The sequence below is a fragment of the Rhamphochromis longiceps genome, linkage group LG15 (genome assembly GCF_057381845.1).
Source record: "Rhamphochromis longiceps isolate RC_006_pf linkage group LG15, R_longiceps_female_GT1.1, whole genome shotgun sequence".
NCBI classification, from domain to species: domain Eukaryota; kingdom Metazoa; phylum Chordata; class Actinopteri; order Cichliformes; family Cichlidae; genus Rhamphochromis; species Rhamphochromis longiceps.
This window is the reverse complement of record NC_140571.1, coordinates 33,584,455-33,600,884: the sequence shown is the minus strand read 5'-3', so window position 1 is coordinate 33,600,884 and position 16,430 is coordinate 33,584,455. Positions and strand designations below refer to the sequence as shown.

Sequence of the window (16,430 nt, the reverse complement as noted above, 5' to 3'; positions counted from 1 at the left end):
GTGCAGGTGATTGCTACCTGAACAGTGAGACCGATCCTCTAACACGAAGATCCACACTTAAACTACCGCTCCCTTCCCCTCACACCGATCTGTGATAGCTGGGCGTGTGTTCAGGTCAAAGACCGCCACCATCCCAAACTGGGAAAAATAAATGCGCTTGTATTTAATGGGATGTGGATCATAAAGACAGGAGGACGGATTCTCTAAACGATTTCCTTGTTTATTCCTGACAAAAACAATGACCGACTGTGATTGACGAAAGTACCATGGAGATCCAAAAGAGGTTTTCTGCCTGTTGGGACAGTTTTTTGGGGTGTTTTAAAAAAAATGGCCCCTCTGGAGACGAGACCGACCGTGGGGAAAAATCGACGGTTATTAAAAACTTGAGCGCTGCTGACAAAGACGAACAGAGCTTTCATTCAACAAGAGATTTACCGCCGCTGCCACCAGCTGATGTGGAGTATTATGTCGCCCTGTATGATTACTCTGCTCGCACAGAAGAGGATCTTAGCTTCAACACGGGGGATACTTTAGAGGCCCTGGACAAAAGTGCCGGTGATTGGTGGTTCGCTAAAGCCCTCACCGGGGTGTCAGCCTCCAAACAGGGATACATCCCTGCTAACTATGTGGCGCCTGTGGAGAGCATTAATGCCGAACCGTAAGTATAGCTTTTGTATGAAGGATCATCTGAAGTCTTCTTTATATAATTTATCAAACTTAACCATTAAAAAAATGTGTTTTATTTGAATCCCAAGCTGAAGGTTTTTATTTTATTTTATTTAGTTTGTTTTTTGAGGGGGGGAGCCATTTTTGTTTTGTTTGGGAATGGAAGAACAACTTGAAAAACGAGTTAACATTTTTTTTTTGTTATCAATTACAGGTCAAAGTAAATGCACATATTTTTTTTGAGAGTTTAAAATAATCTAGAGGGGGAAATAGGCAATAATACTACAAAATAGATGTTTATTTCCTTTCCAAGGAAAGTCAAGTCAAATTGTATCCGCACAGTCATATTCTTCTACTTACAGAAGGGTTACATACAGCAGGGATTTTCATCATAGAGTAATCCTCTCATATCAGTTGTGTCGAAAATGACAACAAAAAGTGAAACTTTCTCTTTAATCTAACACTTAAAATGTTTGTATATAGATATAGATATATAGATATGGATATAGATATATATATATTTCTTTTTTAAAAATGTATTTATTAATGCTAAATAACTGCAACAAATGGTCATCGACAGTCATCAACGGAATAGGTTTGTATGAGGAGGAAGCTAATCTTAAATTACTTTGTCATTTAAATTTCCTTGAAGGGATTTCTTCCAATGAAACATGTATTAACTTAACTGGTAGTAACAACTAAAAAGAACATACTTCCTGAAGCTGAATGGTAAATACAGTGTTGTAAAGGCGATGTCGTTAGAGTTCACTCTCAATTCTAAAGTGACAGAATGTAGAAGATGCAGAAGTACCTCAAAAACCTCAAAATTCTTTTGAAGTACTTCAGCCTGTGATTTAAGTGTTTTACTGTTCTATTTCTGCCTGAGATTGACGTTTTTAAAACATTTGAATAGTCAGTCATGTCCCACGGGTAAAAGGCTGTAAAATGTAACGGCGTGTTTTCCTTATCCCTAAAGTCTTTGCCGAAACTAGTTAATCATTCACCTTGAGACCAGGAAATGCTGGGAAAGCTTTACAGGTTAATGATTCCTGTTGAAGGTGGAGATCATAAACAAGAACCAGAACCACACATTAAAGCCACATTGCTGGCATTTCATGCCATTTAACTCTAGTGTTGAGAATAAAGACAGGATTGGTTTGTCATAAATTCAGCTTCAGGTATCCTGTGTAGGGCACGGTACTATAGAGCAACCAATCCTGGAATGTGTACCTTTTTCTTTGCTGCCATGTGTAGCTTAGTTGTTGGAAAAAAGATGACGTCACACAAATTCCTAACTAATAATGGAAGGGTTTTTTTTTTTTTTTTTTTTTTTTTTTTTTTTTTTACAAGAATAAACCCAGTTCAAGAGGTAATCAGTCTTGGCATTATTTGTGTCATAGTTTGTCCAGTTGCAAACCTAATAGATAGGCAGACCTGTTCCATAATGCAATTACACAATGAATTATCCAGTCTGCCACATTGTGTACCTGCAGGAAAGCCGTTATCTGTAAATAACTAATGGAAAACTAAAAGTCAGGCCTCGTTAGTTCAGAACAAGTCGACAAAACTTGTAGTGTGTAATTTAATTGTCAGTTTAATCAAATCTAGATTAACCACATAAAATAATCTGGCTCAAATGTAACGTGGACTGGTAGAGAGCCTCGACTATAAGCAGTGATTAAGAAGAGGTGGTTGTTCTAATAGTAGAAATCAAGTTTTACACAGCAGAATCTACTACCAGTACTTTAGTAAAAATGGAAACATACAGCACTCTGAACATTATATTCAGGATATAGTGCCAGTTTAGATCAGTCATCTGAAGGTTCTTTCTAAAGACTCCGCAATTTTAGAGAGAGAATCCTATCGATGAGATGATCAGCTCTTTTGTTTTAATAATGGAAAACGGTGTCACAGCTCAATCAGTCAGTTTTATGACTCAATATTCCCGCAGGTACATTTGTTCCATTATAGACAGTGTAGTTTATGATTATGATTTGAAATCCTTTGAATTCTACATCTGGCACTATGTGACTCTCTTTGAATTTGTTGTTGATTAATCTCACTCTAATTCTCGACAGAGATACTGTATATGTCTGAAGTGTGTGAATACTGGAAAATAACCCTCAGTTTTAACTTGATTTTGAGCATTACAAAGGGAAAGCACCCAGATGAGCCAGTTAAGACTCAAAGAGGAAAACTTATTGTGTTTTTGCACTGATGCAAACGTACAATTAATTTAAGCTGCAACTGTGCAGTGACATCATTGTTTTTCTTGGTTTACTCTGCCCATAATGGGAATCCCCGTGTTGTTAATTTTGTACTCTGACAGGTTAAACAAAGTCATAATGTTGTGTAACTATCTAGTTGAAGTATATTTGCCAAAGGAAAAAAAGTTTTTTTGTCAAAATAACTTTTCAAAATGTCAGACCATTCAAATACAGATTTGACTTTTTTTACTCTTTCAATTAGATTTTTAAAGTCCAAGTGAGCATAAATATCATAGCTTGGTTATAGAAGGGCTACGGTCATTGAAGGACACACACGCAGACACAAAGTGAGCCCAAGGTGTAGTGGTTAATATGATTCCTGATACTGGTAGATTGCCCATAAGATTTTACTTAATTTACATGTAAAACATTGACTTCTGTCTGTGACCGTTATTTATCTGCTCGGTGTTGGAAAACTTGCAAAGAGTTGACTCTAAAATTTGTCTTGTGATGATTTCTTGGTTTCCTTGGGAAATAAATAACATTAAAACCCAAATAAAATGACAGAAGATATATCTGTGTCAGCAGTTTTTATTTTAAGCATTGACAGTCCAGAAACATGTCTTCCCTGCAACATTGCTAATATGGACATATCCTGCTTCCATTCTGATGTCCAGATGGTATTTCCCTGACACCAAGAGGCTGGATGCTGAGAAGATGCTGATGGCTGGAGGGAACAAGCATGGAGCCTTTCTCGTCAGAAACTGTGAAAGTCAGAAAGGAGACCTCTCACTGTCAGGTAACCTCTCACTTGACTTCATCTCTTTTGAAGTCAATGTCATCAAATAAATTTTATAGCTTTTTTGCTTGTGAAAATTAAAGTAGTATAGCCATGATTTTCCCTTCTTTCAAAATGAGTGAGCAACACAATGCACCCATGCTAATAGTTCTGTGACTCCATAAATTCTGTTCAGTTATTTTTTTCACACATGGCCAGGCAGGTTTAAATAGCTTTTCTCGCCTCAATAAATAACATCATCATTTGTGTTTACTCGGGATACCTTTGTCTAATATTAGTTTGATGATGAATGTGACAAATATGCAAAAATAAGACATCGAGAAGGAAGGGGGGGGGGGGGGTTTAGTAGCACTTGTGTAATGTCCTACACAAACTCACTTGAAAAATGGGCTTTTAAACTGTTTTAGTCCATTCTGTGGTATGTGTCTCCAAAACCAAACCTTGTGAAATATCTGCCTATTCTTCCATTCCCCGCTCCTCTAACTGGATAAATGACCAGAAGTGTAAAGTTGTTTCCTCTGAAAGTTGGCTAATAAAATTAAATGGGTTACATCCTAAACAGCCCTGCATATTCAGTCATGCCTTGGTTTAAGTCTCTTTTTGGCCAGAGTTTGAGAGACTTTGTTCTAAATCCCTTCTAAGTTCTTGCTAGAAATTCTTAGTTTGGAACTGTCGTAACTGATTTTTAGAGTGTTTGTGAATATGGGACCCGGCAGGTCCTATAAATGAAAATGCTTCAGAATGAAATCAGCTAAAGTAATGTGATATTGTAAAAAGATATTCTTTCTTAGCGATAAAATTTGAATTACTAACCAATAAAACACACTTACTAGCTGCTCACTTTAGTCCACTCAGGGGTTTTCTTGCTACAGTCTTACTTGGTCTGGTAGGAACTGTGACTAGTGACAGCAATCAGCTGTTTGACTTTATTACTTCTTTAACCATAATGCTGTCACATGCATTTTAGGAAGTTCACTTGTGTTTGCTTTTACTGTGGCTTTTTGACTTGTAAAAGTCTTGTGAACCTGTTTAAACATTTATGGGATGCCACAGTGTTTTATTTTAAATGTAGACCGTAAAATATTAAAACAAGACAAAATAAAACCAGAGACCTTATGCGAGAGAATATTTCAAAAAGACGTTGACACTGTTACTAAAAGTTGGTCAGCTCTCACATAGTTAACATTTTGTTGTTCCCATACTATTGGATGCACACTTTCCCTGACACTGCAGCATTGTTTAGTGACTAATGGTTTAAAGGTCAGAAAGTTTAATCGAGGTCTCCACTGCCATAAAAAATAGTAGGATCACTTTATCTCTTTGAGCTCTTATCTGTATTGTTTTCCACTCTGTCCTTGCTCTTTCCACCATGGTTGAATTTTTGCTATATTTATTTATTAAAGCCAGCTGATAACCTTATGGAGTATTTGCAATCCAAATATTGATGCTGTTTTATAACAGAAATCTTTTGCTTACCACTTTTTAAAAAATGTATTGCTGCTACAAACATAATTATCATTCTTCTGATAAAAGTCCTATTACAATAATAATAATAATAAAAATAATAATTTTAAGTAAAGAAATATAAACTAGTTAGTATAGAAAGTCTCATGCATTTCCTGTAAGGGTCATTACATCACCAGTGCGCCAATTTATCTGTCCCATATTACAGACTATGATTCGTTTTGAGAGTAAGAAAGACTAATAAAAGTTTCAGACTTTTATCTTTGATAGTGTTTGAGATGTTCAAATGTTGCCTTATTAACTTATTTTACAGTGCTTGACAATGGAAAGGTGAAGCATTACAAGCTGAGAAAACTGGACAATGGTCACTACTATGTGTCAAGGGCCAAATCGTTTCAAACACTGAAGGAGTTAGTGGAACATTACTCCCGACAGTCTGATGGCCTCTGTGCACGTCTGGGTGAGCCATGCAAAAAGGTAAAAAACAAACTATGCTGCCACGCACGATGCATAATTTGTATTTATTTATCTAATTAATTAACTAATTTTAAATCTGTGACTCTTTCTGTCTGCAGATAGAAGTTCCACAGACTTATGGTCTGTCCTATAACACAGTGGACCAATGGGAAATCAATCGTAGCTCCATCAAACTACTGAAAAAGCTTGGAGCGGGACAGTTTGGTGAGGTCTTTGAAGGCATATGGAATGAAACTACATCAGTTGCCGTGAAGACTCTCAAACCAGGTACACAAAACGACAAATACTCAGACATTCTGACCTTGTCAGAATAGGGCTGCTCTTAAAAACTACAAAAAGAGTGATTCACATAAAGAAACTTAATCAGCCGATGAAGTTGTCGTCAAATTATTAAACCAATAATAAGCTATTTATCATTAGCACCTGACTACTGCGTGCTTCTAGATACTAGAGCTAATAATGAAAATGGTGTTTACATTGATGGGACATATTATTATGACCTCCTTCCTAAAACTGTGTTGGGACCCTTTTGCTGTCAAAACAGCCCTGAGTGTTCATTCCTTAGCCAACTTTTGTTTTATGGCATATTAAGGCAAGGCAAGGCAAGTTTATTTGTATAGCACAATTCAACAACAAGGTGATTCAAAGTGCTTTACAGAGACATTAGAAACAAGAACAAATAAAAAGCATGATTTAAAATTGATTAAAACAAGCAAATAAACTAACTAATTAACAAACAAACAAACAAACAAACAAACAACAGTATATAAAATCAAAACAGATAAAATCAGAACAGTAGATAAAATCAGTAGTTAAATGTAAGTTTTGAAATTTAAGCTTAAAGTGTGGATTTGGTGCTTTATTCAAATGCAGCTGAGAACAGGTGAGTCTTCAACCTGGATTTAAATAAACTGAGTGTTTCAGCTGATCTGAGGCTTTCTGGGAGTTTGTTCCAGATATAAGGAGCATAAAAGCTGAATGCAGCTTCTCCGTGTCTGGTTCTGACTCTGGGAACTGATAAAAGACCGGATCCAGATGACCTGAGGGATCTGGATGGTTCATACTGGGTCAGGAGGTCACTGATGTATTTTGGTCCTAAACCATTCAGAGCTTTATAGGCCAGCATCAGAACTTTAAAGTCTATCCTCTGACGGACAGGCAGCCAGTGTAAAGACCTCAGAGCTGGACTGATGTGGTCTTAGTGAGGACTCGAGCAGCAGAGTTCTGAATGAGCTGTAGTTGTCTGACTGATTTTTTTAGGTAGACCTGTAAAGATGCTGTTACAGTAATCAAGCCTACTAAAGATGAATGCATGGACTAGTTTTTCCAGGTCCTGTTGAGACATCAGATCTAAAAGAGGCCACAGCCATCAGGGATTACCATTTCAATTAAAGGGTGGACATGCTCTCAAACAATGCTTAGGTAGTTGGTACATGTTAGTAGCACCCACATGCACGGCAGGACCCAAGGTTCTCCAGGAGAACATTGCCCAAAGCATCAAACTCTCTGCTGGATTGCCATTTTCCCACAGAGCATCCTGGTAAACGACCCACACACACCTGGCTATCCACATGATGTAAAGCAAAATGGGATTTATTAGACCAGGCTGCCTTCTTCCATTCCTCCATGGTCAAGTCCTGATGTTCATGCGCCCATTGTTGGTGCTTTCAGGAGTGTACAGGAGTCAGCTTGGAAACTCATTGTTCTGCAGCAATGCAGCGCTGTACACAGTAAACTGTGATACACTGTGCATTCGGACATCTTGAACCAGCATACATTTTTTTCAGCAATGTGAGCTACAGTAGCTCATGATCACATGAGCCAACCTTCGGTCCCACCATGCATCAGTAAGCTTTTCCGGCCCATGACCTTGGTCACTGGTTCACCACTCGTCTTTCTTTGGACCACTGTTGACTATGAACGCTCCAAAAGAGCTCCAAATTATCATTGCTCTGACCAAGCCATATAGAAATCATAATTTGGCTCTTGTCAAACTTGCTCAAATCCTTATGCTTGGCCATTTTTCTGCTTCGAACATATCAAATTTAAGGAAAGAAATTTCCTTTGCACCCACTAAAAGGTGCCATGGTGAAGAGATAATCGGTGTTATTCACTTCACTTGCCAGTGCTCATAAAGATATGCCTTTTGTGTTTTTATGTGACTGCTAATTGGTATATTTCCATCTATCTGTCCTTACTGATGGATTATGTTACCAAAGTATTCACTTATCCATCCAAATGATTAAATTCAAGTTTTACAGTGACTTCCATGGCCACAGCTGTATAAAATAAAACACCTGCCTATAAGTACTGCTTCTACAAGTTGGGTGGGCCGATATGATCTTCAACCGTATGAATTGAAAATGGGATATGACTCAAGTTCCTATGCATGAAAGCTTCTTAGAAGATTCCTTTGACATTCCAATTAGCAGTAGGTTTTTCTGGAAAGATGCCCACTTGCACCCATCTGAAAATAGCTTATAATAAATAAAGATAATATATTTAAAAGTAAAGTTAAATGTATGTCACAAACAAGTTGTATTTGTTGGCAGAGCAGTTAGCATTGCTGGGTTCAACAAAAATGACCATATTTCTAAGCTGCTTTGAGTGCCAGTATACAACCATGAAATCACTACACACCTCTGACAGGCACCATGGACGCAGAGGACTTCTTGAGAGAGGCTCAGATCATGAAGAGGCTGCGGCACCCCAAGCTGATTCAGCTGTATGCCGTTTGCACCTTGGAGGAGCCCATCTACATAATCACAGAGCTGATGACAAATGGCAGCCTGTTGGAGTACCTTCAAAGTAAGACAGCCACACTCTTTATTTTGCACCTGTGATTCTGAACAGCTTCTGCTTTATGACAGAACCACCGCTGCTGCTGCTGTTGTTCTTTAAAAAGTTATCACCAGTGAGAGGCCATGGTACCGAGATTTTAATCTTTTAGTAACAGATCAGATGCATTGTGTAAAGAATTTAGAACATACAAAAGAAATATATCACTGTCTTGGATTGTTAGACTTCACGTTTTAAAAAATCTGGTTAAAGGAAGTAGGTGATGATAGCAGTCTTACTGAGGAGTGACTCATTCTGCTCTGCTGTAAATAGACAATTACAAGTTATCTACTGGCCTGTAATATATGACAGATTGACTCTGTGTTCTTTTGTTTTCATTGATTTAAAGCAGATTAGCAGGAGTCATCTAAGGTTCTAGGTTGGTTAGATCTTTGTAATTATTAGAATTTTTATGTATTTGTATTTGATAGTTTTGACTGAAGAGATCAGATGTTAACTGTAAAGAATATCTCCCATGAGATAAAGATAGCTGAGTGAGCGGTGAAATAGTTGTTGTCATGTTGGTTAATAGATTTAAATAGATTTACTGATTTGGTCTATTTGAGCTGCTGGACACGTGAGAGTAATCTGTGTCAAAAAGCACAGTCCTTAAGGCCATTACAGAATACATTTTGTGGTTAGTGGTTAATTCATCCAAAAAAATGATTGTGTGGGGAAAAAATTAATTCATCCATCCATCCATCCATCTTCATCCGCTTTATCCGGGGCCGGGTCGCGGGGGCAGCAGCCTAAGCAAAGAGGCCCAGACCTCCCTCTCCCCAGCCACCTCCTCCAGCTTATCCGGGGGAACACCAAGGCGTTCCCAGGCCAGCCGAGAGATATAATCTCTCCAGCGTGTCCTGGGTCTGCCCCGGGGCCTCCTCCCGGTGGGACATGCCTGGAACACCTCACCCAGGAGGCGCCCAGGGGGCATCCTTGGCAGATGCCCGAACCACCTCAGCTGGCTCCTTTCAATGTGGAGCAGCAGCTGCTCTACTCTGAGCCCCTCCCGGATGGCCGAACTTCTCACCTTATCTCTAAGGGAGAGGCCAGCCACCCTTCGGAGGAAGCTCATTTCTGCCGCTTGTATCCGATCTCATTCTTTCGGTCACTACCCACAGCTCGTGGCCATAGGTGAGGGTAGGGACGTAGATCGACCGGTAAATTGAGAGCTTCGCTTTTACACTCAGCTCCCTCTTCACCACGATGGACCGGTGCAGCGTCCGCATTACTGCAGCTGCAGCCCCAATCCGTCTGTCGATCTCCGGCTCCCTTCTTCCATCACTCGCGAACAAGACCCCGAGATACTTGAACTCCTCCACTTGGGGCAGGAACTCATCCCCGACCCGAAGTGGGCACTCCACCCTTTTCCGGCTGAGAACCATGGCCTCAGATTTGGAGATGCTGATCCTCATTCCCGCTGCTTCACACTCGGCTGCGAACCGTTCCAGTGCGAGCTGGAGGCCCTCACCCGATGAAGCCAACAGAACCACATCATCTGCAAAAATCAGAGATGAGATTCTGAGGCCACCAAAGCGAAAGCCCTCCACCACTTGGCTGCGCCTAGAAATCCTGTCCATAAAAATTATGAACAGAACCGGAGACAAAGGGCAGCCCTGGCGGAGCCCATCACCCACCGGGAACGAGTCCGACTTATTGCCGGCAATGCGAACCAAGCTCTTGCACCGGTTGTATAGGGATCGAATGGCCCGTAGCAATGGGCCAGACACCCCATACTCCCGCAACACCTCCCACAGGACACCCCGAGGGACACGGTCGAATGCCTTCTCCAAGTCCACAAAACACATGTAGACTGGTTGGGCAAACTCCCATGCACCCTCAAGTATCCTGGAGAGGATAAAGAGCTGGTCCAGTGTTCCGCGACCAGGACGAAAATCGCATTGTTCCTCCTGTATCCGAGGTTCGACTAGCGGACGAACTCTCCTTTCCAGCACCCTGGCACCCAAAAATTAATTCAATTCAATTTTATTTATATAGCGCCAAATCACAACAAAAGTCGCCTCAAGGCGCTTCATAGATACAGAGGAAAAACCCAACAATCATATGACCCCCTATGAGCAAGCACTTTGGCGACAGTGGGAAGGAAAAACTCCCTTTTAACAGGAAGAAACCTCCGGCAGAACCAGGCTCAGGGAGGGGCGGCCATCTGCTGCGACCGGTTGGGGTGAGAGAAGGAAGACAGGATAAAAGACATACTGTGGAAGAGAGACAGAGGTTAATAACAGATATGATTCAATGCAGAGAGGTCTGGAAAGGAAAAACTCAATGCATCATGGGAATCCCCTGGCAGCCTACGTCTATTGCAGCATAACTAAGGGAGGATTCAGGATCACCTGGTCCAGCCCTAACTATATGCTTTAGCAAAAAGGAAAGTTTTAAGCCTAATCTTGAAAGTAGAGATAGTGTCTGTCTCCCGAATCCAAACTGGAAGCTGGTTCTACAGAAGAGGGGCCTGAAAACTGAAGGCTCTCCCTCCCATTCTACTTTTAAATACTCGTAGTACCATATCACCCTATTAGAGCACTTCGCTCTCGCTCTGCAGGCCTACTTGTTGTTCCTAAAAGTCATTAAGATAAAATGGGGCCTGATTACCGTATTTCCCGGACTACAAAGCGCACCTAAATATTAGCCGCACAAGCTAAAATCAGGGGAAAATCCTGTTTTGTACATACATTAGCCGCACCTGACCAAAAGCCGCAGGTGTTTCAATGTTGACTTATCATATGTAAGAGAATATGCACAAAGGGAATTGTCAGGAAAGAGATGGCTGTTTGGAGACATCACTTTTATTAATATTTTGAAAAACAAGTTATGGGTACATATTTGCACATGTAGTACATAACAATAACCTACAGCACACCAGAACAATAGATTCGGCCTACCTTTTAGGCTCAGGTGCAGTGACACAGCTTTAACAAGAAGAAAAGTCAGTCATTCACCACCATCTTTCTCTTCTTCCTGCGCACTAAAACCACCAAAGTCCTCTTCTCCAGTGTCGGATACAAACAGGCTCATGATGGCTTCGTCATCCACTCTTCTTCTCTCCTTCGTTGTCACTTTCAAAACCAAAGAAATCCTCATTGTCAGTGTCAGAGTCGAACACCCTCAGAAGGGCCGTGGCGGTGTCCTCCTCTCCATCATGCAGCAGTCCAGCCCTTCAAAATCCGTTGGTGATCGTGGATGTTTTCACACTTTTCCACGCTGTCAGAATCCACCGGTGGAGTTGGGCATAACTTGCTTTTTGGGCATAACTTGCAAGTTTATCGCCGCTCATCATCCACGACTCCCGCTGAACGCGTAGCGCTACTTTGAAGTTTGTTTTTCGCGCTACTTCGTACGGCACTACGTTGCCTGGCGGACGGACATGTGACTAACATACCACTCTTGAACCCCGATCCTTCCGCCAGGCAACGTAGTGCCGTACAACAGCGGAACACACAAAACAAATCGTCTTACGATATGACAAAAATCACGGACAATCCATAGAAAAGCCGCACCTGACTAAAACCCGCAGGGTTCAAAGCTTGTGCAAAAAGTAGCGGCTTATAGCCCGACATTTACGGTATTTAAAACCTTGTATGTGAGGAGCAGGATTTTGAATTCAATTCTGGATTTAACAGGAAGCCAATGAAGGGAAGCCAAAACAGGAGAAATATGCTCTCTCTTTCTAGTCCCTGTCAGTACTCTTGCTGCAGCATTTTGGATTAGCTGAAGGCTTTTCAGTGAGTTTTTTGGACATCCTGATAATAATGAATTACAGTAGTCCAGCCTGGAAGTAATAAATGCATGAACTAGTTTTTCAGCGTCACTCTAAGACAGGATATTTCTAACTTTAGAGATGTTGCGCAAATGGAAGAATGCAGTCTTACATATTTGTTTAATATGTGCGTTGAAGGACATGTCCTGGTCAAAAATGACTCCAAGGTTCCTCACAGCGTTACTGGAGGCCAAGGTAATGCCATCCAGAGAAAGAATCTGGCTGGATACCATATTTCTAAGCTTTTCAGGGCCGAGTACAATAACCTCAGTTTTATCTGAATTAAGAAGCAAAAAGTTAGCGGCCATCCAGGTCTTTATGTCTTTAAGACATTCCTGCAGTTTAACTAATTGGTGTGTGTTATCTGGCTTAAGAAGACATCAAGCCAAGATGAGCTAGTCCTGATGTTTCTAAACAAGTAAAGAAAGAAACTGATATTCTGGGTTCATCCAGTTCCCCAGCAGCAGGGAAGATTTCATGGTTATATCCAGAAGTTAAAGCTTTATCCAAAATGCTTTTGTATGCATCTATGCAGGGCAGTTTGAGCTCTTGTTGGCAGAGTTGGGGTCACATGTGAGGAGGCAGAGAAATGAAATCATAGAAATTACCACATAGACACAGTAGTCGGAACAAAGAATTTGTTACTGTCAAAGTGACAGACTTAAATAGATACATTCTTTGAGAAGCTAGCATTCTCTACTAACTATACTTGTTTCCTTACCGGCATGCTTCATTAAAAAAAAGAAAAAGTGTGTGTGTAAGATTGTGACCAGTAACTTGGCTTTCTCTTTGGATTACAGAGGATAAAGGTAGAACACTGCGTATCTCAGATCAAATTGAGATGGCTGCACAGGTGGCATCAGGCATGGCTTTTCTGGAGTTACAGAACTACATCCACAGAGACCTGGCAGCCAGAAATGTCCTAGTGGGCGAAAACAACATCTGCAAAGTGGCTGACTTTGGCCTGGCCAGGGTTTTCATGGTGAGTGTAAAACTGAAATTGGTATTCTACACTTTCATGATGCCGTTCATTCCAGTCATACGTCCTTCAGAAAACCTGCATTCTTTACTAAATGTAATTGCTTGCTTTCAGGCATAACTTGTAAATACTCCTCAAACTAATCCACAGAATCTATTATACTACTGTCAGGATCACATCACATGTTTGTACTGCAGGAATAAACTGATGTGCTTTGATGATCACTTTTGGCTGGATCTTTGTGCCTTTTTTTGCTTGCAGAAAGAAAGCGAAAATGTGTACGAAGCCAAAGAAGGAACTAAATTCCCTGTGAAATGGACCGCTCCAGAGGCCATTCATGACAACAGGTTCACTATCAAATCTGATGTTTGGTCCTTTGGAATTTTGCTGTATGAGATTGTGACATTTGGCCAGATGCCGTACCCAGGTGAGATTTGATTTCTATCAAATACAAAGATCTAGCAAGAATTCCAGCTTGTAAGATTAGTACTGATGTGAGTCTGTGATTCTTTCAGCAATGACAAACTTTCAGGTGGTCCAGAAACTGGCTGAGGGCTTCAGGATGCAATGCCCCGCAAACTGCCCCAAAGTCTTGTATGACATTATGAAGGACTGCTGGAAGGAAAATGAACAGGACCGGCCTACATTTGAGACCCTGCAGTGGAAGCTGGAGGAATACTTTGAACAGGATGTGACGTCCTATGACGATGCCACTCGTTATTAGCACAACTGCCAGGCTGTGATATTAGAAAACAAACAAACAAAAAAAACTCTTAAGAAATCGTGAATATACTGACTGGCTAATGTAATTTAAAAGGTCTAAATAGGAAAGCAGAATGGAGTTGGTGACAGCACTCATAGTCTTGTTTGAAATGAACGCACTCAATTGCATAACATGCGTGTCTAACCTAATTCCTACAGAGCGCTTAACTGGAAGACGCCTTTTTCAGCACAGCATTACGTTGCTCTCGACTAACTGGTTCGGCTTGCTCGAAGCATAGCAAACATTCTTTCCACTAACGACTTGTTGAGCCATTGCATGACAGGAGTAATGCGTCACGTTCACCTAGAAGCTCAATCTGCTGTCTTGGAGAGAATAGCAGGCACTGCAGTTTTATCACATTTATTGTTATTTTGGGGTTCTAGGACGACAACCAAAGTTGCGGTCACTAATAAGACAAATTAACCAAGCTATTTAACTACAAGCTTTTCTCTTTAGAAATTCTAACAGCTGCTACAAAATGGTGACAAATAAAAGGAAGATGGGCGTGGGGGTCCTGCAGATGTCCTGAGAGAAACCTGCTGCATACTCTGTTAAGTCATGTTTCCAAAATAACCACTACTAAAAGTTCTAAATGCAACTATTGTGCTGCATTTAACCATTTGCATAGTCGCACATAGTCATGATGGCTGTTATTCTGTTCACACTAAAAGCAAATAATGTAAATGGAAGCATAACATTAGCTACTTTAGTCTAGTTTGTTTTTTTTTCTCCCCACATAATATACTGTGAATTTTGATCAGCAGCTAGTTGTTGTAGTTGTTAAAGCTACATTTGTGAACAATCAGTTATTTGCATGCACTTTTTTTCTCCTTTAAGCACCTACAGTATCATCACAGTATCACCACACCTGTCTGCTTCACACTTCTGCTCATTCATTGTGCGACGGTTTGATGCTCTGTGACTGAAAAATGTGATTTTTGATTCTGTTCACACTGCTCTCAGATCTGTGGGGTCTTTCATATTAATGGAAGCTGCGACAACAAAGTGACGGCACAAACATTCAAATTCTTGATGCATTTACTAAACCAGTTAAACTGGTGTTTTAGCTAATGTTGATTTTTTTTTTCTTTTTCAGTGTCATGCACAAATTCTTGTTAATTGTACATTGTAATCTTGACAGTGTTTATATATAATCATATTGTATTTTAACTTAATTGTCCCTAAGCCTAATATAATTAAAAGAACCGTATTTAGTATGATTTGCCTGGATTTTTGAATTTTACACTGATAGGAAAATGAAAGTCTGACATCAGAGTAACTCATCTGACACATTAAACCTTTTTTCCCATGCTTTTGACGCATGGCAGTGATGGTCTTTGGAGTCTGAATGTGTAGTCCTTTGTCTTCTGTGTCATTGTGTGCTGTGTACTTTTATTGGTTGGGATTAGCTTTTTTCTTCAAACAGGTATAAGTTTCCATAACCTATAATAAATACTGTAGAACGGAGGCTTGATGCTTATACTATGAAAAGGAGTTTGGGCTAAACCAGGTAATGTAAGGGTTAACCCTCGGTTTTCAGCATTAGAAAGGTGGTTTGCCTCTCAGCAGGATCCATTGCCATATGGCATTCAACCCTAGTTTTCTGTACTATGAAGATCCTTTACTTCAGGTGTAATTTAATGAAACAGTGGATTATAAACCAGCAGGAACTCCTATGCCCTAATGTAAGGGTTATGTTGAAAAGCCTGTTAACTTATGCAGCTTTTTGTTAGTTCTACTTCCTGCATTCCAATAGGATGAACTAGGTGATGGAACTTCAAATGCACAAACACCAGTGGTTTTAACATTACTTAAATAACTTGCATAACCACACAGTGTCTTTTCTGTTATGTTCACGCTGCTGTTCTAGATAGGAAGATTTGTTTAAAATAAATCACTTTGTTGCCTGGAGTTTTGTAATTGGTGACATTCTACCAACACCACCCCTTTTATGTGAAAAGGCTGGTTGCTAGAGTATTAAACTGTGGATTAACATGATCAGCCCTTCTGACATTAGGGTGAATGATAATAAGATATCTTTTGTATGTGAAACTTTGTGGTTCAGAGCTCTGCTGTAAGGTTAGTCTCGGGCTGCACTTAATAACAGGACAGAATGGGTCAACACATTGCAGGTTCTCATTGTGTGGACATTTTATATAACAGGAAGCGCCATTGTTCACGCTGTCTGTTGTCAGTATATATTGTATTTTATTCATATGCATACTGCCTACCAACTTTTTTACCTTTCGAAAAAAGTTGCAACTTACCTGGAATTCCTTGTCCCATAGATCAATTTGTAAAAACTATTATAGAATAGAGTTGTTAAACAGGTCTCTGTTCAGGGTGCCTCTCACCCTATGACATTTAGGACATTAACTCTGTAAACCCTGTGGTATGGTGATGCAGTGATTAGCACTGTTACCCCACAGCAAGAAGGTCCTGGGCTCAAATCTAGAGTT

General features: G+C 40.2%; 1 protein-coding gene across 1 annotated transcript; it reads left to right on the top strand.

Annotated features, from left to right (window-relative positions):
• frk (fyn-related Src family tyrosine kinase) lies at positions 1-15,188 on the top strand. The gene is made up of 8 exons (XM_085381515.1): positions 1-658; positions 3,551-3,672; positions 5,450-5,613; positions 5,712-5,880; positions 8,263-8,421; positions 13,030-13,211; positions 13,470-13,635; positions 13,724-15,188. Exons 1-8 carry the CDS (start codon positions 267-269, stop codon positions 13,930-13,932), a joined length of 1,563 nt encoding a protein of 520 aa, XP_085237641.1. The 5' UTR covers positions 1-266; the 3' UTR covers positions 13,933-15,188.
• The last annotated feature ends 1,242 nt before the right edge of the window (positions 15,189-16,430 follow it).